The sequence below is a fragment of the Oryx dammah genome, unplaced genomic scaffold (assembly GCF_014754425.2).
Source record: "Oryx dammah isolate SB20612 unplaced genomic scaffold, SCBI_Odam_1.1 HiC_scaffold_8, whole genome shotgun sequence".
Lineage (NCBI taxonomy): Eukaryota > Metazoa > Chordata > Mammalia > Artiodactyla > Bovidae > Oryx > Oryx dammah.
Window position 1 is genome coordinate 50,039,848 of NW_024070192.1, and position 24,918 is coordinate 50,064,765.

A 24,918-nucleotide genomic window follows, 5' to 3' on the forward strand; every position below is an offset into this window, starting at 1 on the left:
TATATATATATATTTTAAAATATAGGTTTATAGATGAAACCACCTGGGTCTTGTTTTCTGATTTGGCATTCTATACAGCAAGGGACAGAATTCCCTTTAGAATATCTAAATCTTATCAAATCCCTGATGTGAAGTTTTGATCACTATTCAGAATGAGTCTAATCTTTAAAATAAGCATTTTGAAAATATAACCTGATCTGAGATAAATTTGGTAACCAGGCAAGCATTTCTGTTTATATTTGGAAATATGTGTGTGATATTCTTCATTAAATCTGAATAGTTTCAGTCATTTCTGTGTTTTTCGGTGTTTCATTTCTAGGTGCAAGACATATGCTTCAGCCATGACTGTCGCTGGGTTGTGGTCAGTACACTCCGGGGCACTTCCCATGTTTTCCCAATCAACCCTTATGGTGGCCAGCCTTGTGTTCGAACACATATGTCACCACGAGTCGTGAATCGTATGAGCCGTTTCCAGAAGAGTGCTGGGCTGGAAGAGATTGAACAGGAACTGACGTCTAAGCAAGGAGGTCGCTGTAGCCCTGTTCCAGGTTTATCCAGCAGCCCCTCTGGATCCCCTCTGCATGGTAAACTCAGTTTTCTCTCTCTTCACTGTTTCCAACAGTCCTTCTCTCTTATACCTTTAATTTTTGAGATCTGGATAAAGTAAACCCGTTTTTCTACTCTGTTCATACAAAGAAGATCTTGGGTTCATTTGAGGACATTCTTAATATATTAAATCATTTAATAAATTTAAATAATGCTGATGATGATCATTACTGTAATATTTTAACTCCCTAACTTTTTAACTGTATAAGGATTACTTGATGCCATGTATATGGAATATGGTGTTCAAGACCATTTTCATAAAGTTAGAGATAGAATTTTTTTTCTGTAGATCTTTTCCAGAAAACTCTGGCTTTAACCAGAGTCAGTACTGTATAGTTCATTAAGAAATATCTATTGTGGGAGAGGGATAGTCTTGAGTCATACATATTTTAGAGCAGCATTTGCATTTTATCTTAAAATTCACCTCTGTGGGATTTCTATTAATGTGTTGCACAAAAAGCCCCCCAAATCCCAAAGACACATATAAGTCGTTACTTTATTTTAGAGAAAATACTTGTATAACCATCATCCTAACCAATAAATAAAACATCAGAACTCCATTTTTGTGCCCCCTTTCCATAAAAGCAAACCATGATTCTGACTTTAGGGTAATCACTTCCTTACTTTTAAAAAAGTGAACTATTGCTCACTATTGTTTGTGAAATTAATTCATATATTTCTGTGTAGGTTTAATTCATTTATTTCCATTTCTCTTACATATTCCATTTGTATAAATATATTTCTACTTATTTATTCTTTTCTCCAACTGTTGATTTATATTTTGGTGGTTTCTTGTGGAGTTCTTATGTATAATGAAGATATGAAAATGTTGGTACTTGTTTCATAGTGCAAATGTGTGCTCATTTTTGAGTGGAAATACTAGATTACAACGTTTGCAAATCTTGACTTTGGTAGATACTACCAGAGTGGTTGTAGTTATTTTCTTGGACTCCAAAATCACTGTGGATGGTGACTGCAGACAAGAAATTAAAAGATGCTTGCTCCTTGGAAATCTAGCAGAGACATCACTTTGCTGACAAATGTCTTTGTAGTCAAAGCTATGGTTTTTCCAGTAGTCATGTACAGATGAGAGAGTTGGACCATGAAGAAGACTGAGTGCTGAAGAATTGATGCTTTCGAATTGTGGTGCTGGAGAAGACTCTTGAGAGTCCCTTCGACTGCAAGAATATCAAACCAGTCAATCGTAAAAGAAATCAACCCTGAATATTCATTGGAAGGACTGATGCTGAGGCTGAAGCTCCAATACTTTGGCCACCTGATGGGAAGAAGCCAACTTATTGGAAAAGACCCTGATGTTGGGAAAGATTGAGGACAGGAGGAGAAGGGAGTAACAGAGGATGAGAGGTTGGATGGCATCACTGACTCAATGGACATGAGTTTGAGGAAACTCTGGGAGATAATGAAGGACAGGGGAGCGTGGTGTGTTGTAGTCCATAGGGTTCCAATGAGTTGGACGTGATTTAGCAATTTTACAACAACAACTTCCATCTAGTTCCAAATATATTTTCTTCACGCCAAACAAAAACTGCATATTCTTTAAGAAATTCCTCCCCACTCTTCTGTGCCCAAGTCCCTAGCAACCACCAATCTGCTTCCATTTCTACAGATGTACCTGATACGGATATTTCATATAACTGCAGTCATAAAATATGTCACGTTTTGTCTGGCTTCTTTGAGGTACAGCCACTTTGTAGTATGTATCAGCACTTCATTCCTTTTTATGGTTGAATTGTATTCTGTTATGTGTATGTTCCACAGTATTTTATCCATTCATCCATTGATGGATATTTGGGTTGTTTCCACCTTCTAGCTTTTGTGAATGGTGGTACTGTGAACATGTGTGTACAAGTACTTGTTTGAGTATATCTTTGTGGTTCTGGATATATCCTTATCCTTATTTGTTTTAGCTCCTGCTTGAATACATGTGCTTTTGTAATACCTAGTCAATTAAAGATACATGTAATAGATAAATTTAGATATATTTTTTCCTTGGAGGAAATTTTAAGATAGACTGAAAAAATATATTTGTAACTAGAATCCTGGGAAAAAATTCTGCAACTCAAAAAAGTTTGGGCCCTTTGTTGTTTTTGTTTTAAGATTTTTTTGACGTGGACCATTTTTAAAGTCTTTATTGAATTTGGTGCAACATTGCTTCTGTTTTATGTTGCTTTGGTTTTATGGCCACAAGACAGGCATGTGGAGATCTTCTCTCCCCGACCAAGGTTGCAACCCACAACCCTTGCATTAGGAAGTGAAGTCCTACCTGGCGGACCACCAGGGAAGTCCCAAGTTTGAGATCTTTGTTTTCTACCTAGATGATGTTTTGTGCTTTGGTTCTATTATTTTTTATAAGAACAGTTGTGATTCATTTATATTTAACTAGTGGTCCATGAAAATCTTTTACAATAAGTCTTGGGTGAAAACAGTAATTAAAAAAAGTATTTAGCATGTTTAAAAGGTTTAGCAAGCTTTGAGATATTTATTCATATTTTCAGCTATTTGCAGGACATTTTACTTCAGAAATGATTCCTTACAGTTTTTGGTGTAACTTTTGTCACATTGGGTTCTCTGTTGGCTCAGCAGTAAAGTCTGCCAATGCAGGAGATGCGGGTTCGATCCCTGAGTCAGGAAGATCCCCTGGAGAAGGAAATAGCAACCCACTCCAGTATTCTTGCCTGGGAAATCCCATGGACGGAGGAGTCTGGTGGGCTACAGTCCATGGAGTCACAAAAGAGCTGGACATAACTTTAGCTACTAAACAACAGTACAACTTTGTTCTATAATTAGGTGGTGGTATAGACTGAGCCCCCAAAAACTAATGCTTTCAAATTGTGGTGCTGGAGAAGACTTTTGAGAGTCCCTTGGACAGCAAGGAAATCAGACCAGTCAATCCTAAAGGAAATCAACCCTGAATATTCATTGGAAGGACTGATGGTGAAGCTGAAGCTCCAGTACTTTGGCCACCTGATGTGAAGAGCTGACTCATTGGAAAAGACCCTGATGCTGGGACAGATGGAGGGCAGGAGAAGAGGACAGCAGAGGATGAAATGGTTGGATCGCATTTTCAACTCAATGGACATGAGTTTGAGCAAACTCCAGGAGATAGTGAAGGACAAGGAAGCCAGGTATGCTACAGTCCATGGGGTCACAAAGAGTCAGACACAACTTAGCGACTGAACATTGAACAACATAGGTTCTTCAAGGGCTTTGCTTTTTGTGTTGCATATTTTTCTTAACTTCAGTTTCACCATAAACTTCATGGAGAGAGATTCAGTGTGCACACTGGGTGGCTAGGTTGACCAGAGAACCAGATGTGTTAGTAGAAAAATAGGGATAATGTATAGTCTTTGCATGTGTGCCTTTTCAGAGAGTGTTCTTCTGAGCTCCTCTTTTCTTCCCACTCTTCCTTCTCTAATAAGATACCATATACCGGGTTCTGTGTTAGACTTTGGACATAAGATGCACAGAAAATTGAGGTCATTTCTGCTCTCGTCTAAGGGGAAAAAGCACATACTGAGTGCTGAACAAATACCTTTCCATGTACTTTTGTTGAAGAGTGCAAAGTGCCAGCCAATTAAGGATTTGTCATTTGTAAAAGATCTGACCTTTGAAGAGTAATACTTGAATTCTGTGTCAAAATATATTATTTTGTCTCAGCATTATTGCTTTCACAACTTTCTTAATATTTTTGCATAAAGTTAAGAGAAGACATCTCAGAGAGAAGATTATGGGTTATTGGGCAACACAGCTGTTGTTAAATTCCCCTTTGAAAGCAAGGAATTTTAGGGGACATTTTCCTTTTCATAATGTGTGCTGAAGTTTTATTAAGTTGGAGTTTTACCTGCTTACTCCGTCATTTTTTTTTCATTTTTAAAGTGCAGACTTTCGAGTGCTGGTCATTTTTCTTTATGTTCTTTTTGTACGGTACATGTCAAAACAAAATGGGCATTGTTGTTGGTTAGTTCTAAAAATGATGTATTTACAGTTTGTGTGTATAAACAATCTGATGCTAGTCAAAAACAATGTAAACTTTTGAACGGGGAGGGATTCATCTTGAAAATGAATCATGCTTTGGCGGTATTACCGTTGTTTGTCTGTGCTCTTTTTAGCAAAGTAAAGGAAACTGTTAAATAACAGTTGATATAGGGATATTTCCTTTTTACTTTCTGGAGGCAATCCAGTTTAAGTTAGGATTATTTTATCTATTTGCCATTTTTTACTGAACAGAGGATGTTTATTTATTTGAAACATAACTCTCTCTAAATATCTCTTTCATTTCTAATCTTGTTGCCTGGACCTTAGTCTTTGTAGGGCATTCTTAAGATCCATGAACATGGATAGGAAAATATCTCAACTTTAGGTTTATGATCCCCTATCCAAAGTTAAATGTTTTCTTTTACTATGAATATGGACAACACATGCCGGTAATAGCAGTTCTTGTAACACTGTCACCAGTAAAAACACAGATGCTTTTGTATCATATACAAATAATATATTTTGAAGTGTTTTGATTGTTGATATATTTTGAAATATGGTTTGTGCTCATCATTGCTTGAAAAATTTTATATATTATTATGTAATATTACTGCTTTTAATATTTATTTACATGTATTACTATAGCAGAACTTAATTTTTAAAATAAATTGCTAGCTTTACTTCAATATAATAATACAGTTTTCTTTTGTAATTCTGTGTATTATATCCCACCCATTTGTAAGTATTATTCTGAGAAAGAATCCACAGACTTTTCTGGACTGTTGAAGTAGTCCATGACAGAGATGATTAAGAACCTCTTACCATCATTTCTTACCTCATCTGTGTCAGTAGCCTTTAGCCCTTTTTTTTCCTTTTAACTATTGGAAGCATTTTCTTTGTTAACCGTAAATACACTCTTCCACTTTCCTACTTTCAGTTTTTCAGTGTTTCACCATGCTTTGGGGATGTTATGGAAGGTTTTATCTTCTTCCCAGCTTCTTGTCCCACCACACCTACATTTCCATACCCTTCCCTGAAAAGGCCACATATATTCATTTCTTGATATACTCTTCTCGAAATAATTTTTATCCCCTGAATGTTTACTAAAACCCTACTTCATTCTGATCTAGCTAACACTGTCACTTCATCTCTTAAACCTCTTTTAAACATCTCTTGATGTTGTGTCGTCTTTATCAGGCTTGGTATTGGTACTGTGAACATAATTTTATTATATTATATTTTATTTATTTATTTTTATTATATTTTAATATGTTATTTGTTCATTGCCATGCCTGTGTCTCCCAGTGGATTGACCTCTATGAAGAGAGGATCTTTTTCTTATTCATATTTGTACCTTGGTACCTCACGTAGTATTTGGTAAAATGTAGATTCTAAGTCTTCAAATGAAAGTTTTCAAACATCTATCAAACTTTTCTAATAAAAATAATTCATTACTTGTCAGAATGAAGAACTTTCCATTCATGGTAATGTTGCTTTTCATTTTAACATCTGTAAGATTCTTTCATTTTATTCAAGAACTCTTCATTAATATTACTATGTTCCTGAGCTCTGAGGATACAGCAGTGAATAAAAGAGGAAAACATCTCTGTTTCCATGGAACTGACTTTCTAGTGGAGTGATATGTATGATACATAGGATAGATGGTAGGTGGATGGATGGATAAATAGATAGTTTTATGTGCTATGGAACAAAGTAAAGGAAGGGAAATAGGGTGTACCGGAGAGGACTGCAGTTTGAAATTAGGATGCTTCCAGCAGGCCTTTCTGAGAAGATGACATTTGAAAGGAGTTCTGATGGAACTGTGGAAGGAAGTCATGCAGATATCTGCAGAACGTGTTCCAGGCAGAAGAAACAGCCAGTGGAAAACCCCTGAGCTGGGAATGTGTCTGGAGTGTCCCTGGAGTGGCAAGGAGACCCATGTGGCTGAGAAACATCATGCAAGCTGCAGAGTAGAAGACGTGGTCAGAGAGGAAGTGCAGCCAGGTCATGTCAGGCTTTGAATTTTACTCAGAGTGAAATGGGGAAGTTGTGGAGGGTTTTGAGTGACATGGCAAGACTGCGGAATGGAGATGTGTATTGAAAATGCACTGTCTGCCGTCTGGTAAGATTAGAACCCTTTTGAGACCAGTGAAGAGGATATTGCAGAAATCCAGGCAAGGGAGAGAGAAGTCAGGGTGACCAGTAAGGCTTTTGGCCTGAGCACCTGGAAGGGTGGGACTGCCATCACAGGAAATGAGGATCACGGGGGTAAAGCAGGTCTGGGAATAGAGACAGGATTAGAAATTAGGACATGGACATGTTTTGGATATGTTTCGTTTAAGAGGGATCTTGACCTAGTGATGCTAGGTAGGTGGTTGGTTTTATGAATCTGGAGTTCAGTGGAAAGGAACAGGCTGAGAATAAATGTTGAGAAGGCATAGATAAAGAAAGCCAAAGCAGGAGGAGATCACCTAGTAAATTAATGAGTATGAAAAGATGGAGATGTCCCAGGTCTGAGCCCTAGGGCCCTCCAACTTTAAGTAGTAAGTGGCATAGAAAGAAAGCCACACATGAGAAATCCTAGAGGCCAAAGGAAGACATTTCATTTTTTTTCTGAGAAAAGAAAGGGAGTGATTAATGTGTTAAATTCTGCCAATAGGACAGAAAAGATAAGGACTGAGAAAAAGATAGAATACCATTGCATTTAGTCAAGAGAGGACATGTGGCTTTGATAAGGGCAATTTTGGTGGAGCCGTGGGGGCCTGATATGGGTGGATTTTATTAAGGATGGGAAGAGAGAAATTGGAGGCCAGTATTGACAGGCCTTTCAATGAGCATTGATGGAAAATGGGGAAAAGTTAGAGGGCAAAGCTGGAGTAGGAAATGGCAATCCACTGCAGTATTCTTGCCTGGAAAATTCCGTGGATGAGGGAGTCTGGCGCGCCGCAGTCTGTGGGATCCGCAGAGAGTCGGACCTGACTGAGCATGCGTGCACTCACACTAGAGGGCAAAGAGACGACTGCTTCTGTTCTCTCATAGAAATAGGAAGTGAGTGTGGTTGCGGGTATTGGGAGCTTCAAGGAGACAGGCAAGTAGTCCTCTGGGAGATGAGGCATTCCCTGTACCAGTTAGGAATTTTTTGCTGAATGAAGAAACCCTTTCTGCCATTATTATTTACGCTTCAAGCAAATTTAATAACTTGCTTTTCAGCTTCAGTTGACACCTTGTTTCTGCACCTGAGTTGCTTTCTGCTTATTTCTTCAGGTAAATGTTGAATGCATCTTGGCAGCTCAGCTCAGCTCGCAGTGTGCTTTCTCCCTCTTAACATAAAGTGCCTAACTCCAGTATTTGTTTCTTCTGTAAGTTCTTTATCTGGATTTATTGCTTACTGCTTTCTACCTATTATTTTTGATGATCTCCATTATTGACTGTGACTTTCTTCTGGAGTCAGTTGGAGGACCTGCAGTCAGACTTCCTGTGGTGGAAGCTGGGTGACATTCTGACTCCTTTAATTCAAACACAGTACTTGCTCTACCTGTGCCTTAATTCTCCATCAGTAAAATGCGGATAATAAAATTACCTCCCTTAGAGTTCCTGTGAGGATCAAAGCACTTTGAATGGTGTCTGGCACATATGAAATAACTTAGGAGAAGATTAGCTGCTGTGATTAGTTTCATTATTGATTTTGTTTATTATTGATGAGGTATATAGGACCTATTCACTATTCATATTTTTGTATAGTACCTTATATGCAGAAAAGAGAGTAAATGAAGAATTCATCCAATAATAAGTGACTGAAATATAATTGTGACCCTATTATGTATAGGATCTTGTAGCATTATTAAACTCAAAATTAGTAAGTTGATTTCTGACATTGTTTCTTAATGTGTCTGAGTCTTTTTGACCCCATGGACTGTAGCATGCCAGGCTTCCCTGTCCTTCACTATCTCCTGGAGTTTGCTTAAACTCGTGTCCATTGAGTCGGTGATGCCATCCAACCATCTCGTCCCCTGTCGCCCCTTCTCCTCCTGCCCTTAGTCTTTCCCAGCATCAGGATCTTTTCCAGTGCTCTTCACATCAGGTGGCCAAAGTATTGGAGCTTCAGCTTCAGCATCAGTCCTTCCAATGAATATTCAGGGTTGATTTCCTTTAGTATTGACTGGTTTGATCTTCTTGCTGTCCAAAGGACTCTCAAGAGTCTTCTCTAGCACCACAGTTCGAAAGCATCAATTCTTTGGTGCTCAGCTTTCTTTATGTATGTGATACCATACATTAGGAAATATTGTTGAATAAATTAATCCATCCATTTTCTGGCCTTTGCATTTCTTTATCTTGCAAATTAGTTTTCCAGTTTAGATTCAAGAATATGGCAGTTACTATGTGATAGGGCTTTCAAAGAATTTGTTTTTTTTTTTTTTTCTGTTGCATCAACAGAGAGATTTTGGATTCACTTCTGTGGTTCTCAGAGGTGTCTCCTTTCCATTAAGTCAAGTCCTCAAGGGAATTATAGCTTCAGGCATCTGAATTCCAGATTCTGCTTCTTTCAAATGGAAGTAGTTGATCGGACTCTGAGTAGATGGGGCCTCCAATTTCTTGGACTTGAAGTCTCCCTATTTTAATAAAGTGCTTCTAAGTAACTGGTAGCATCACTTTTCTTCTTGGCATCTATATGAGGCATTCTTTGTTTTTGTTAGAAACTCTGTTTATAGCCTTCATTTGATGGTTTATTGTAATTACTTACTTTTGTTGATCGGTAGTTTTCTTGATACAGACCACATCACAGTTGTAAATACAAAGCAACCACACGTTTCAACCTTATATAGTTTCACGTCCTTAAGACAATCAGTAATAATGTGATGTTTCTTGACTTCTCTTTCCACATCACTGTTTACTTCTGGATTGAAGTTTCCATTTGTATGTTTTAATTTTTGCCAAGAAAAATCAATCATGTGCACTGTAGCTCTGCTTTAAATTTTATGCCTCATATGACACAGAGTATATATATAGTATATACATGTTAAATGGATAAAAATCTTCTTTTAGGCTGTCATAGTTTAGTACCTTTTTTTTTTTTTTTAGCTGGTTGCATGTACTTTCTTGTAGTTCTGGTGAAGTTTCTAATTTCTTTTTTTAAGTCTATTAGTTTTCCTAGTGAGTTTTTTTTTCTTATAAATTAGTTGATCATCTTTGTCTTTACATTTCTATGCACAAAAACTATGCATCCTTAATTTATTTTTATGTCATTCCCTCTTATTTCTCGGAGAGGGCAGATGAGTTCTTTAGGGAAAGTAGATTGAAAAGAGAGGCCTTATAATAAATACTGTCCTGAAGACAAAGTGCTTCTATTTCACAAGCCCTAATTGAAGAAACTGTCTACTAAATAAAGATAGTATGATTTTTTAATAAATTATTTTATAGCACAGTTACAGGTTCATAGCAAAATTGAGAGAAAGTTTAAGATAAGATAGTTTTGAGGAAAATAAAATCACCTATGGAATATATTTTAAAAACTCTTAGATTATCTCTAAATTTTACTTTATATTAAAGTTAATACAATAAAAACAAGTCTTTGACTATTTTATCTTTTGTCTATATCATTTGTAATATGGCATATTTTTCTCTCTTTTATTTTATTCTTTAAAATAAATTCTGGCTAAAGTAGTTATCAGTTGAAGCTATATTGGTACTTTTTATTTTGCTTTTTACTCTTTATGAAATATTTTGTGTTTTCTCTGTATTTTAACTTTGGCAGGTCATAGACTGCAGGTTTCAAGTTTTGTTTTAAAATGGTTAATGAGACACGCCTCTAGAGGGCGATCTTTTATAAACTTTCCCATGATTGTAATCATGGCCGCCCTGGCATGAACGTGGTGTTCTATGGATATTGAAGCCGTCTAAGATTTTGTAATACCTTAGCTTCCTTTTTATTATGTTTTCTATGATTTATTCCTCAAAGTCTTATTACAGAATTAAATTTTTGAAATAAACTGCTGTCATTTATTATCTAGTTTTAGTATCTCATCCAGGTACCTAGCTCCTATGAATGAATTTAGGGAGTTGAATGAAGGCAAATGTTTTAGTTAATCATTGGAGGAAATGGTTTCTGTGTGTTCTAACAGTTCCTTTCTTTTTTTTCTCCATATATTGCTACTCAAGGATCTGTCTCTGTACTTTATGGGAGCAGTGATTACACTCCACTACTGAGGCATCATTAGGCCTGATGCTTTTCTGCTGACATTTGGAGTTTTATTTTTGTTTACCTATTCAATAAAATTTTTGTACCAAAGCAGTAATACATTTATTGAAAAGTAAAATGATATCACAATTTTATAATGAAAAATTGCACTCTCCTGCACCCACTGCTCCCACTCGGAGGCTTCAATTCTTGATAATTTATTTCTTGCTCTTTTTTTTGCCCCTTTCTCGAAATCATGTCAGTTGGATAATGGATCTCCTACACTGAACCCCTAACTTCCTTTTCCATTTTCTATCTCTTTGTCTTTTTGTTTTACTTTAAAAGAATATCCCCAACTTTATCTCCTAACCTGCTTATTGCATTTTAATTTCTACAGTATGGTTTTTTATATTTCTACAGATTTTTAAATTTCTGCAATATGCTTTTAATATCCTTTTTTGTGAGTGTTTCTTTATTATCTCACCCTTTTCTAATTCTATAGATGTAAAATTGTTTATCTCTTTAAAAGGTAGTTATAATTTTTGATCCATTTCTTTGCTCCTTATAAGAGGATTTGGCTTATCAATTTGCAGGTAAGCTTAGCCTTAGTTTTCCAATGAGGAAGATAATTAAGTGGGAAAATTCTGATACCCAATGACCAGTGTCTGCAGGAGTGACCCAAGTAAACAGATTTAGAAATTATGAGACTTGGGAGTAGCAGCCATGAGCAGTCTTGAACGTAAGAATCTGAGCAGGAAGTAAAAACCTGACTGCTGGCTTGAAGTTTGCAAACTGTAGAAGGGTACGGCGAGTGGGGTCTGTGCTGTGCCAGGGTTACACAGAAATAGAAACCATAATGGTTTCTGTTGAGAAATAGAAACTATAATGGATCTTAGCATAAAATGACATTTAGAATTTGGAGAAGGATGAGAAAAGGAAGGGGATTTAAGGTTCATTGAAAGAGTTATTAACATCGGATGATGTGTTTTTGCAGGTGAGAATATTGAAGCTAGAATGAAGCACAGGAGTGAAGCTGTTTCAAAATGGATAGAGTAGAGTTAGTGTGGGCATTGCCGTGGTTGGCAGCTTCAGATGAGACAGGCCATTCCCTTTTCAGTGCTGAGAATCTTTCCTGGTCAGGAATTAACAAATGTTCAATAATATTTCACTCCTGTCTAATTTGGAATGGATTAAAACATGTACACTTTGATAAAATCATGGATGAAAGAAAATATAAAGCGACAGTACTGTTAATTGAATCTGATTTCCTGGCAGTAATCCAGCTGATTAAGAAAAAGTGTTTCTGCTAAGGCAGCAGAGTCACAAGGAAGGTGGTAGAGTCTTCATTCTCAGGTCCCCAGGTAGGGTCAGGTATCACTCTTCTTTGTGATTCTCTCGCTCAAGGACTATCTATCAAAAGTAGTTTTTAATGTAAACAGGTAAATTCATGGTTTTTTTGCTTTTGGAGAAATACATTTAGAAGACAAAGACTTGAACTATTTATTAATGTTCGTAGGGTATACTTTGACTTCTTTCTTTTTCTTTTTTGATTGGTGAACAGTTCTCATACATTGTTGATAATTTAGGCAGCTAAATTGTGTATGGGTTTCCTGTTTTCTTCTTGAGCAGAACATGTAAGCATATTTTAGATAGAATGCTATTTAAGTGTTTTTAAGCTGGAAATAAAATATATGTGAGTATAAAAGGTTTTATCTTCCCTTCTGTCAAAAATGCTGATTTGGCTCTTTTGCACAGTACTCCCATCTTTGTATGGTTGTTAAAATCTGTTGCTCTTTCCCATCTGAAGGAAATGCATCTTTGACACTTCTCATGACCTGAGTCATGATGCTGAAGTAGAGCCAGAAAATATCCTTAATGGTCATGAGTTAAAAGAAGGAAGGCTTCTATGGAGTGGGGGTAAGAGAGCGAGAAGGAGGTTGTGGAGAGCATCTTTGCTATTGCTATTTTGAATTATGTCTTTTTTATTATTAGGAAAGTTGCTTCCAGTGTGCTGTGATAGTTGTTATTCAGCAGAAAATACTTGGATACTTTTAATATTTAGTTCTTTCAGTATACGGTGTTTAATGTACTGGAAAAAGACCAGTTCTGCAAATGTTGTAATTATTTCAAGTCCTCGGAGTGTAAGAACATTACACCTTAAATCTGGCAATTTATTCAGTATTTTATCTTGTTACAGTGTTTGTTTTTATTTCAGTGCCAATTCCTTCTTCCACATCTTATATGTTCAGTTTAAATAATAGCATTATATTTACTGAATGATGCCGATAAGTTTCTATAAGCTTTTTCCTTTGTCAGTTAAGTGCTTCTGTTTGCTCTGTTGACATGATATCATTGCAAGATATTTAAGTATGAGAGATATGGATGTAGTATATTTTTAAAAAGCATTTCAATGAGGATTTGTTTATACTTTGGAGAACTCATTTAATCCCAAATTTGGTTTAAGTGATGTCAGATTATGGGGTTTTTAGTTCTGGGGATTCTTTTCACTAAGTTTATTAAAAGTTTTCACTTCTAAGCACTTACTCCCAAAACTCTGCTTAAGCTCAGTTCAGAAGACTGGGAAATTTTGAGGTTGCTTAAATTTGTTAGATTTAGGAATAATGTGAATCTGAAAGCAAAAGTCCCAAGATCTTTTTCTTTTATTCTTCTTATTTATACAAAGCGTTTGCTTTGGTCCCTCTAGTGTTAAGTATAGTCCATTTAGTGTTAAGTATAGTCCATTTACTGTTTTGATTTTTCATTGTTGAAAGAGTGGTAAACTACAATCCTAATGTTTAAAATGAATTAATAATTGCTGAAACTTCTAAAATATTAAGAGAACCAGCTCTTACAAATGTTCTTCATGTCAAATCTTAGAATGCTGTAAGAATAATAAACTAAGGTAATGAACTTCCCAATTATGGGGAAAGATTTTAAAAATTCATTTTGTAAATTTGGGTTGGCCCTGTGAACAGATTGTGCCAGAAATAGAGTGGAAAGGAAATGTAGACAAAACATGTTCACACAATATATTTAATTGCCTGTCCCCATACACATTTTATCTCTGAAAATTTCTGGAAATATTTCTGTTTCCCCACATTTGTATTTTTATGAATGTTGTTTCTAACTCTTGATCTCATCTCCCTTTCTAGGCTTATTTTTGCATTCCAAGGCTCCTTGTTCTCAGACAGCTTTAGAATCTTTTAAGAGTAGTGTGGACTGATCTTGTTCTACATATAGTTTTAGCAGCAGCTCCTTTTGACTTTTAGTTTTTACATATACATTTTCTAAATTTATTGAGTTTTAGATTTAAGGAAAGAAAAACACATTTACATGTAACAGTGGTGAACACATTAAGGTAATAACTAACTGATGAAAAAGTATTCAGATGGAAAAGGAAACCACCTAGCAAATTGTATATTTGATTATTTGTAAATTTATGCCTTGATAACTTTAATAATTAGTGCAGTTTTAATTCTCCAGAATGTGAAGTTTTAATTCTCCTGACATTTAATAAGCACTAGTGTGAAGTTCCATGCAGCTCCTTTGTATGTGATGGAAAGAGTGATGACAGTATCATTAAAAGCCTCAATCACCATCTTGCAAAAAAAAAAAAAAATGGATTCTTGTTTTCAAGTCAATTTTGTGGGGTATTCTCCTATTTTTCTACCCTCCTATCCCTCCCCAAAGTACCTATAGTTATGTCTCTTGTGCTGTGAACTGTCTACTTGAAAAAGCAACAAGTGTTTTTGCTTGAAATGCATAAACATTTTTACAGTATCTTTGCTTCCCCACCTATTACTCTCCAAAAAAGTTACAGGGAGAGCAAGTCAGTACCGAATCAGAATTGGCCTTGAACACTTCCTATCTTGCACTTTGTCACCAAAGCTGTTTGCTTGTTCTGTTAACAGTCTTTTAAAAAAATATGGATGCATTATTCATTTTCTCCTAATTGTGTGTGTTCTGCTCGCCTTGGCTCCTGTGAACAAGCATTGCTTCCGCCCAGTTTGGTATGTGGGTCAGAAGGCGCTGTTTCTCACCAGGGCGCTGCTGTTTCCTCTTCCTACTTGAGTAGATTACAGATTATACTGGAATACGCCTGAGAAAAGGTCAAAAAGGAGGTGAAAGTCCTGGAACTGCAGCTGGGAAGCTTGTCATTCTCATCTAGGAAAGGGGAAAAAAAAAAGAGAAAGAAAAAGAGAAATAGACACTCTCATGTCAACTCCAAGCAGCCCACAGTCAGGAAATTCCCATTTGCACAGGATACTTTTTATATATTCGGAAAGGACTTTATTTGGTTTTGATTAAATAATTATCGAGTGTTTAGCTGAGAAAACTTTAATATTAAATTAGATGGCAAGCCAGAGCTCAGTACGTTTTTAACTTTTCAAAGCCTAGATTTTAGTGATTGTTTCAAAACAAGCTACCATTGTACTCCCTTTGACAGAGTCAAGAAGTTCGGAGCTTTTCAACTACAGAGTTAACATTGGTATATTTTGGATTTTTATCCATGTCGATTCCACAGCGGGATATTAAAAGCAGACTGGACGTTTTGGTCTTCTGTGGAAAGCCAAGGCACCAAAAAATAAGCCCCGTATGAACTTACTGCCAGTTTTTATTTTGGAAAGACGTGATGTTGAGTGTGAACTGTCTATCTCCGTGAGGTCTTAGAGCAAGGACATTGTTGGAAGGAGGACAGTCATGGGATGTTCGGTAATAGAGTTCTTGCTGTAGAATTGTCTTCCAGGATTGGCAGCCTGTCACACACTCTTTGGTTCTCAGTATGCCTCATTACTCCAGTTGCACAGCATGAGGGTTTAAAATATTAGGGGACCAAGGACGCTGATTGGGAGGCTTGTATCCCAGAACAAGAGTGGGTCCTGTGAATGGGTGATGAGAAGAGAATTTGAAACTCTTGTTGGGAGTCTCATTTTGTATATGTTTCTGTTGTAAAGCTTCTGAAAAATGGAGTGCCTAAAGGAGATAAGAGTGTGTCCAATCATCAACTCTGCCTAGTGTCCTTTTGCTTTTTTCCAGGTGAATCTCTGCTTTTTGTATTTATCCCTGCATCCCTAATGACAACAAAAGACAATGCTTCTTTATCCTCCCCCCTCTCCATTTGGTCCACTTGTTTCCATTGTAGTTCTTAGTTTCTTATACCTTCTGTTCCTAGAATCTTCCTCGGACCCTCATTAGCAATAATCTGTAGCTTGTGCCTCTAGAAACCTGAACAAAAAGTTTTCTCTTTCTCACTGATGTGATACTGTTTGAAGGTACTTTCTCATCTACAGCTCTGATCCCCTGATTGCATAATGTTATTTTAACTGCTCTTATTTGCCTTTGTTCACAGCATGGTAGGGTAGGGAAATTTTTTTAGGATGGGAAGGAAGCCTGTAATTGCATCTATGTCTTATTTTTCCTCTTCTGGTTTGCATTTAAGAAGAAATACATGTGTACACACAGATACACTGGTATTAACTTTAATGTTTAACATAATCTGAGATGGTCAATAATTTCAGCTCTTGCCGGCTTTAGAGATTTCTCGTGGCTGGCAGTTTGCCACATTCACATGTTCTCACATCACTGCGTTCAGAAGCTAAGAATACCAACCTGGCAGCTTGTGTAGGGAGGGTAAAGATAAAACAGAAAGGAGTCTAGCTTCGCAGCCACATACCTGGGAGTTGTTGCTGATGTCTTTTCCACAAATGTTCAAGTTTGTCAAAGCCCAGTAAATCTTGGAAAGTTTATTTTCCTTGTAGCATCTGTGTTTTATAATGGGTCTTTTAATTTGTTTTTACTTTGTCTGCAGGGATTTCTTTTGTCCGGAGTTTTCAGACTCTGTCTTTTTTTTTTTTTTCCTGTGGAAGTGAGTCCATTAATGATGACTGGTTTGGGAATATACCTCTGCAAGGCTGACCTGACAGGCTGCCGCTCCAGCGCAGCAACAAAGACCATTGTTATTTTCTGTCTTTACTTTTATCCTCAACTTCATCCATTTTCCCCGTGTGATTTTACAGTGTAGAGTGTGTGAACACACATGATAAGGTGGCATTTTGAAGTTGGCAGCATTTTTTAGTAAACAGAGATCACACCCTGTCCACCTCACACACAGACAGTGCTGTGTACTCATGAGGAGCCTGAGAGTCCTTTCCCAACGTACTTGCAGGTACTCTTCATCCAGAAGGCAGAACGGGAGGAAGAAAAGAGCCCGCAAGGTTGTTTTCATAATTCCTTTTTCAAAAATGCCAACCTGTACAAGGAAATACAGAAAGTCAGTAGTTAAACCCCAATGTGAACTGTTCTGGCTTAGGACTTTGTAATGTTAAAAACAATAATAACCATTAACAAATAAACAACTGAAAACAGAATATCATTGCTTTAAACATCAAAGGATGTTTTGAACACTCTGATTTTTAAATGATTTTCTGTTCGCAAGTAGAATTCCTGCTTTAAGAAAACCATTTTATTGGAACTTGGGATTTTTTTTTTCCCCCAAGAGAACGCCGTCTATCTTGGGGACTGGTAAACCTCTGAAGGATCAAAGCTCTGGTGGATTTTGTTAAAGACCCGAAAGCCTGAAGGCTTATGGAAGTTTATCTATATAGAGTAAGCCCAAAAAACTGGGATGAGAGTTTTAGAAGAGCTTATTTTCTCATGAGATTTTTGGGACTTCCTCTGTTTGGATGTGCCAGAAATACTGTGAGAATATCCATTCTCATGGCATTTGTCACTTACAGGTCTTATCCCAGCTGCGGTTTGTAAGTAGAATGGTGTGTGAAATATTATATGTATTTTAAAGTTTTATGAAGCCCACTACTAAAGCTGCAGTTAAACAACCTCTACTATTTTCATTATACTTATATAGTAAAGTATAGTAAAGAATGGTTGGTGAAGGTGACATTTAGAATTGACATAGTGACTCTTCACTGATCTCAGACATTTTGAATTTTAAGGTCACTATCGTATGTGTGCTTAGAAGGTGAAATAAAGAAAGGGGCACTGCTCTCCCTCTCCGTCCAAAGGAAAGCTGAAGCATAAGCTGGAGAGACATACTTAAGCCACGTCCAAGGTTTAGGATACTATGAGTTTCTTCTGCTAAATCTCATGATAGTAAGAAGCCTCAGGCTTAATGAAAAATCCTGGCTTGATGTAACCATAAGGGAGTGGCTGAAGATCTATTCTTAAAGTTACCAAACCTGTGCTCCTGGTGAACCTGAGACTGAAGCGAGTAGTGAAAGCGATAGATTATAGCACCTTGCTATCTTCTGAAGTACTTTGGGTTCCCTTCAAAATTAATTTTTTTTTCTATAGATGATAGGGTTGTATTTTCCTGTACTTACTGGATATGAGAAAAAATGTATTTCCTTCATTCATTCAACAAACATCTGTTGAGATGTCAACAATTAGTAAGATGCTGATACTATTCTGGAGGAGTCTTTAGTTTTTGTGGAGGATAAATCTGGAGGTTTGTTAAATTCTAGCTGCATTTTCCAAGAAAATCCATGACATAAGGAGGTGATAGAATCATCTTTAAATAAAGACTCTGAGCAATTGAAAGGGGAAGAAAGGATCATTATACTAGTTTTGTGTATTTGATTCAATATGAACTTTCATTTTAAAATTTGGTATATTTTTATGTATAAATCATTATATGTGAGATGATGAGATTTCTTGTCTATGTGAGTTCCCTCATTTTACTAATTCCTGAATGAATTATTCACACATCTTTCATCCATTATTTTCTAGTTGGAAATTAAAGATGGGAAGATATAAGTTCCTGCCTCTGTACTCAAAATTTGAAACAACAATAATAAAAATATCTCCTTCCTTTTTTTCCTGAGACATTTTGACGATGTCTCTCAGAGCATGCTTGCTCCCTTTAAATTCTTTAAAGTCTTTCTATCTTATTATGTTATGAATTTTAGGAGTCCTGGGATTTGTTCAGCCTGGTATAGAACAGGGCCTCATATCAATAAGGCTCCAAAAGTGTGAACTGAAAGAATGAATGTTGAATGAGTCCTTTGCCTGGTACATTATCTCATCTTGTTAATGTCTTTTTAGCCTCAAAGTCCTTAAGTCTCTGTTCTGTTTCCATTACCGTGATCATTTCCTGTTAGTGTACCCATTGTTTATCCCTTTCCAACAACAACAACAAATCGGATTTTTTGCCTTTTTAGTGAAGCTGCCCTATTGAAGATTGCAATGCTGTGCTTAGTCACTCAGTCATGTCCAACTTTGCGGCTTCATGAACTGTGGCCTGCCAGGCTCCTCTGTCCGTGGGGATTCTCCAGGCAAAAATAGCAGAGTGGGTTGCCATGCCCTCCTCTGGGGGATCTTCCCAACCCAGGAATCAAACCCAGGTCTCCTGCATTGCAGGCAGATTGTTTACCAACTGAGCCATGAGGGAAGCTCTTTGAAAAGGTAATCTTCAATAGAAGATTACCAGAGTTAACAGCTTTCTCTCTGAGTTTGCCTTTCTGAACCTTGGTGTTGTTGAACACATTTTTTTTTCATTAAAGCCATTTTAAATAAATTACTTGCCACGTAATAAAACATAAGTCAGACACTACCCCTATTCTTATGAACATAAAATCTACCCAGCTTACTTTACTCTTTCAGATGCACTGGGTTTCAGAGGTTCCATCATGAATACAGACACCAAGAATAAAAGCTCATAAATACTTGGGTGTCCCAGAAGACTGAGAAGGATAGGTGTGATGTACCTTGAGGTTGTTTTTATGCTGGTGGGGCAGTGAAGGATTTTAAGTCAACCTAACCTAACTAAACCACAAGATTTGGAGCTTCTCGGTGAAAAGCTTCACTTTCTAGACCTCTCATTGTATCTCTTAAGTTCAGTGTTCTCAAAATCTGTGCTGTTCCCTTGCTGAAAAATTTAGGTACCTAAATTTAGGTACTTCCACTTCAATTGAAATATTTCTTCTAAAACTGAAATATATTTTCTTCCCATTGCTTTCCATTATAATTCTCTAAGAGATTTCGTACTCTTGCTCACATCTGTGGCATCACTTTACAGTCTCTGCTCTTCATGTTATCCTTCATCCTCAGAATATTTCTTCTCTCCTGCTCTTATCCATCTTTTATCCATCGTTTAAAGCCTAAGTCGTGTCCCGTCTGCTCCCTGATATCTTCTCCAAATAATTGATCCCATGTGTACTTATCTTTAGTACCAGGCAATTAGCACTTAATTATTCCTGTTTCATGCATATTAGACTGTAAGCTTTGCAACAGCAAAGAATGCAGTCCTCAGAGTATGATCTTCGGCTGAGGCACTCAACAAATACTTGACTGTTGTTGTGAAATGTGTGTGTTAAACATAGGCCTTGAATTTCATTAGCTTGTGACATATTTCATGTTGTGCCCTGATTTCAGCTCCAAACAGTATTCAAAGAAATTCAATGATACTTACATAAGTGAGAAGATATCCCCTGTTCTTGGCTTGAAAGACTTAATATGCTTAAGATAGCAATACTTCCTATACTGATCAACAAGAGTCGGTGCAATCTCTATCAAATTGTGAGCTGGCATTTTTGCCGATAATGACAAAATATAGGTAGAAGCAGAAAGTTTTATTGGATATGATGATCCATCAAAGATTTGTAACAGACTACTGACTGTCTTAGAAACAAAACCAACTCAACCTGATTTTACTATTTTTTCCTATCTTAAGTCCCTGTGAAAAACAGTTACTTGCTGTGACAGAGATACTTCACAATCCTTATTCTTTCTTGGGAAAAGTTTTCTTGGAACAAGGGTTTTTGGAGTTTTGAAAGTTAAAGTATTATCTTCAAGGAGTTCTGTGTGTCTGTATTTAGGCAAGGATTTATGTAATGGCTATTTTAGAAACCATCCCGATATGGCAGAATTTCAAAGCATTACAGAAATCAGAAAAACAAACACACTGATCTAAATTTTCTAATTCCATGTGGCTTGTATCTGAAGAGGACGTTGCTAATGTTACCCTAACGTCTGCCTTTACGTTTCATACTGTTCTCTCTGGGACAGTTGTAGCTTATTTGGATTTTGTAGCAGTAGGCTTACAAGGTGGTGACACCAAATAATATAGAAATAATAAATGCCCAAAGGGTGCTTCTGCTCTGCACTGTAGTATGTTCCCTTCTGATATTCTCGTCTCATTCTTATCAGTGACTATGTATATTTTATTTTTATTTTCAGAGAGCAGAACAAATTGGTGTAACATATCAGCTCAACAAAATTTAGCTCAGTTTGTCTTTAGGCCAGGATATCAGTTGAATGGAAAAATGAGAGATCATGGATCCCGCTTTGCCTCAGACTTAAAGTATCTCAGTATATAAGTAATAGACATTGCTGGTACTATTTTGAGGACGCTGGTTAAAGAAACAAACAAAATCGAAATGCATATTTGTAAGGTTGTAGTAAATGTCAGTTAAACTTCAGAGATTTTGTTTCATTTCCTTTCAGTTGTTTCATTTCATTATTCTGTTTTAAAAAATCATATTTTGTACCTTACAATAAGGTTAGCTATATCATATAAATACTGTGAATCATGAAGAAATATAGTATTTCTTTACGTCACTAGTTTTTGGCTGTGGTGGTCTTTGTTGCTGCATGGGCTTTTCTCTGGTTGTGGCAAGTGGGCTTCTCACTGCAGTGGCTCCTCTTCTTGCGCAGCACAGGCTCTAGCACACGCAGGCGTCAGTAGCTGTGCCGTGGGCTTCAGAGCACATGATCAATAGTCGCAACACATGGGGCTTAATTGCTCTGTGATCTTCTCGGATCAGGGATCGAACCTGTGTGTCCTGCATTGGCAAACAGATTCTTTCCCCTGAGCCTCCAGGGAAGTCTCATTATATTTTTGTAAGAGGAAAATATAAAAATTAAAATGTTTTTAGATTGAATTTTTATAATAAGAATGTACAAAACAAATTCATGAAGTGGAATTTATTTTTTTTTAAATTCCGCTTGTTAAAAGATCTGTAAGAGAACAAAAAGACAAGTCAGAACAGGGTAAGAAAATATTTGAAAATCATATCTAATAAAAGGTTTATATCCAGAATATATAAAGAACTTTTAAAATTTGAGAATAAGATCCATAAATAATTTCTTACATTTTTACAGTCATTTGATTTTCAGCAGGGGTGCCAGGATAATCCTCTGGGTTGGGAAAGAATATCTTTTCAATGAGTGATGCTGGAACAAGTGGATATTCAGCATTCAAAAGAACTGAAGTTGAACCCCTACCTCACATGATTTATAAAAATTAATTCAAAATTAGAGACCTAAATGTTAGAACTAAAAATATAAAACTCTTTGCAGAAAACATAGCTGTAAATCTTTGAATATTTGGCCTGGGCAGTGTTTTTTTTGGTATGACAACAAAAGCATAAGCAACTAAAGAAAATATAGATAAATTAGATTTCATCAAAGTTAAAAACTTGTATGTTTCAAAGCATACCATGAAGAAAGTGAAAAGATGACATAGGAAGGGGAGAAAATATTTATAAACCATGTTTTTGCTAAGGGATTTACATTCTGAGCATATGCTTAACTCTTATTTACGACTGAACAATAAAAAGACAACTCAATTTGGGGCAAATGTTTTGAATAGACATTTCTCCAAGAAGCTATATAAATTAACTAAAATGCACATGAAAAAGATATTTAAAAAACGCAAATCAAAACTACAATAAGATACCTCTTCACACCCACTAGGATGGATAAAATAAAAATGATAGACCATAACAAGTGGTATTGAGGATGTGGAAAATTTGGGGCCCTCATACACTGTTGTAGCCATAGTTTATCAGTTCCTCAAAAGATTAAATATAGACCTAACTGTTCCACTCCTAGTCATATGTACCCTAGAAAATTGAAAGCCCAAGTCCACATAAATACCTATGTACTAATGTTCATAGAATCGTTATTCATAGTAGCCTGTTAGAACAACCCAAATACCCATCAGCTGGTATAAATATGGTATATCCATACAGTATAATATTATTCAGCCATTAAAAGGAATGAACTGTTGACACATGGTACAACATGAATAAACATTGAAAACATAATTGAAAAAAGCACTCACAAAAGGTCACCTTGTATGGTTCCATTTATATGAATTATCCAGAATAGACAAATCTATAGAAACTGGACAGATTCCTGTATCAAAAGCTGATGGGTAGGGAAAAGAAGAGTGACTACTAAGGGTATGGACTTTCTTTTTGGGTAATGAAAATGTTCTGAAATTAAATAGCGATCCTAGTATCATTCTGTAGAATATACCAAACACCATAGAACTGTACATACACTTCAAAAGGATCAATCTTATGGTGTGTGAATTACACTTCAGCAAAAATATTAACCCAGTTTTTAAAATTGGCAAAAGCTTTACATAGGTATTTTAACAAAGAAAATAAATGGATGACAGATAAGTTCATGAAACACAACAACAGCAACCTGTTTGGCCCATGTTTGCCCCATATTTGGCCTGTACTCTTGCCTGGAAAATCCCATGGATGGAGGAGCCTGATAGGCTACAGTCCATAGAGTCTCGAAGAGTCAGACACGACTGAGTGCCTTCACTTTCACTTTTCACTTTCGTGCATTCGAGAAGGAAATGGCAACCCACTCCAGTATTCTTGCCTGGAGAATCCCAGGGACAGAGGAGCCTGGTTGGCTGCCGTCTATGGGGTTGCACAGAGTCGGACCTGACTGAAGCAACTTAGCAGCAGCCACGTATTTGCCCAGAATGGCTGAAATAAAAATGAGTGACAACACCAAATTCTATTGTGGATACAGAAGAACTCGAAGTGTCATATTTTGCTGGTGGGAATGTGAATGGATCATTTCCTTTGTCACAGTGTTTCGCATTTTCTCATAACCTTAAACATACAATTATCTCCATGCAAACATTCATATACTATGATCAGCAATTCCATTCCTGGATATATATTTTAAAAAACTTCAGTTCAGTCGCTCAGTCATGTCCGACTCTTTGCAACGCCGTGGACTGCAGCACACCAGGCCTCCCTGTCCATCACCAACTCCTAGAGTTTACTCAAACTCATGTCCACTGAGTCGGGGATGCCATCCAATCATCTCATCCTCTGTCATCCCCTTCTCCTCTCACCTTCAGTCTTTCCCAGCATCAGGGTCTTTTCAAACGAGTCTGCTCTTTGTATCAGGTGGCCAAAGGATTGGAGTTTCAGCTACATCAGTCCTTCCAATGAACATTCAGGACTGATTTCCTTTAGTATTGATTGGTTTGATCTTGCAGTCCAAGGGACTCTCAAGAGCCTTCTCCAACACTACAGTTCAAAAGCATCAATTCTTCAGTGCTCAGGTTTCTTTATAGTCCAACTCTCACATCCATACATGACTATTGGAAAAACCATAGCCTTGATTAGACGGACCTTTGTTGGTAAAGTAATGTCTCTGCTTTTTAATATGCTGTCTAGGTTGGACATAACTTTTCTTCCAAGGACCAAATGTCTTTTTATTTCATGGCTGCAGTCACCATCTGCAGTGATTTTGGAGCCCCCCGAAATAAAGTCTGACACTGTTTCCACTGTTTCTCCATCTATTTGCCATGAAGTGATGAGACCGGATGCCATGATCTTAGTTTTCTGAATGTTGAGCTTTAAGCCAACTTTTTCATTCTCCTCTTTCACTTTCATCAAGAGGCTCTTTAGTTCTTCTTCATGTTCTGCCATAAGGGTGGTGTCATCCACATATCTAAGGTTATTGATATTTCTCCCAGCAGTCTTGATTCCAGCTTGTGCTTCATCCAGCCCAGTGTTTCTCATGATATGCTCTACATGTAAGTTAAATAAGCAGGGTGGCAATATACAGCCTTTACGTACTCCTTTTCCTATTTGGAACCAGTCTGTTGTTCCATGTCCAGGTCTAACTGTTGCTTCCTGATCTGCATACAGATTTCTCAAGAGGCAGGTCAGGTGCTCTGGTATTCCCATCTGTTTCAGGATTTTCCAGTTTCTTGTGATCCACACAGTCAAAGGCTTTGGCAGAAATAAAGCAGAAATAGATGTTTTTCTGGAACTCTTTTGCTTCTTCGATGGTCTAGCAGATGTTGGCAATTTGATCTCTGTTTCCTCTGCCTTTTCTAAATCCAGCTTGAACGCCTG

General features: G+C 36.8%; 1 protein-coding gene across 1 annotated transcript in view; it reads left to right on the top strand.

Annotated features, from left to right (window-relative positions):
- Positions 1–24,918, top strand: part of BCAS3 (BCAS3 microtubule associated cell migration factor) — a 598,439-nt gene that overhangs the window by 224,909 nt on the left and 348,612 nt on the right. Inside the window, exon 16 of the mRNA XM_040244470.1 lies at positions 320–584. Within this exon, the coding sequence (XP_040100404.1) occupies positions 320–584 (265 nt within the window). The remainder of the gene's footprint in view (positions 1–319; positions 585–24,918) is intronic.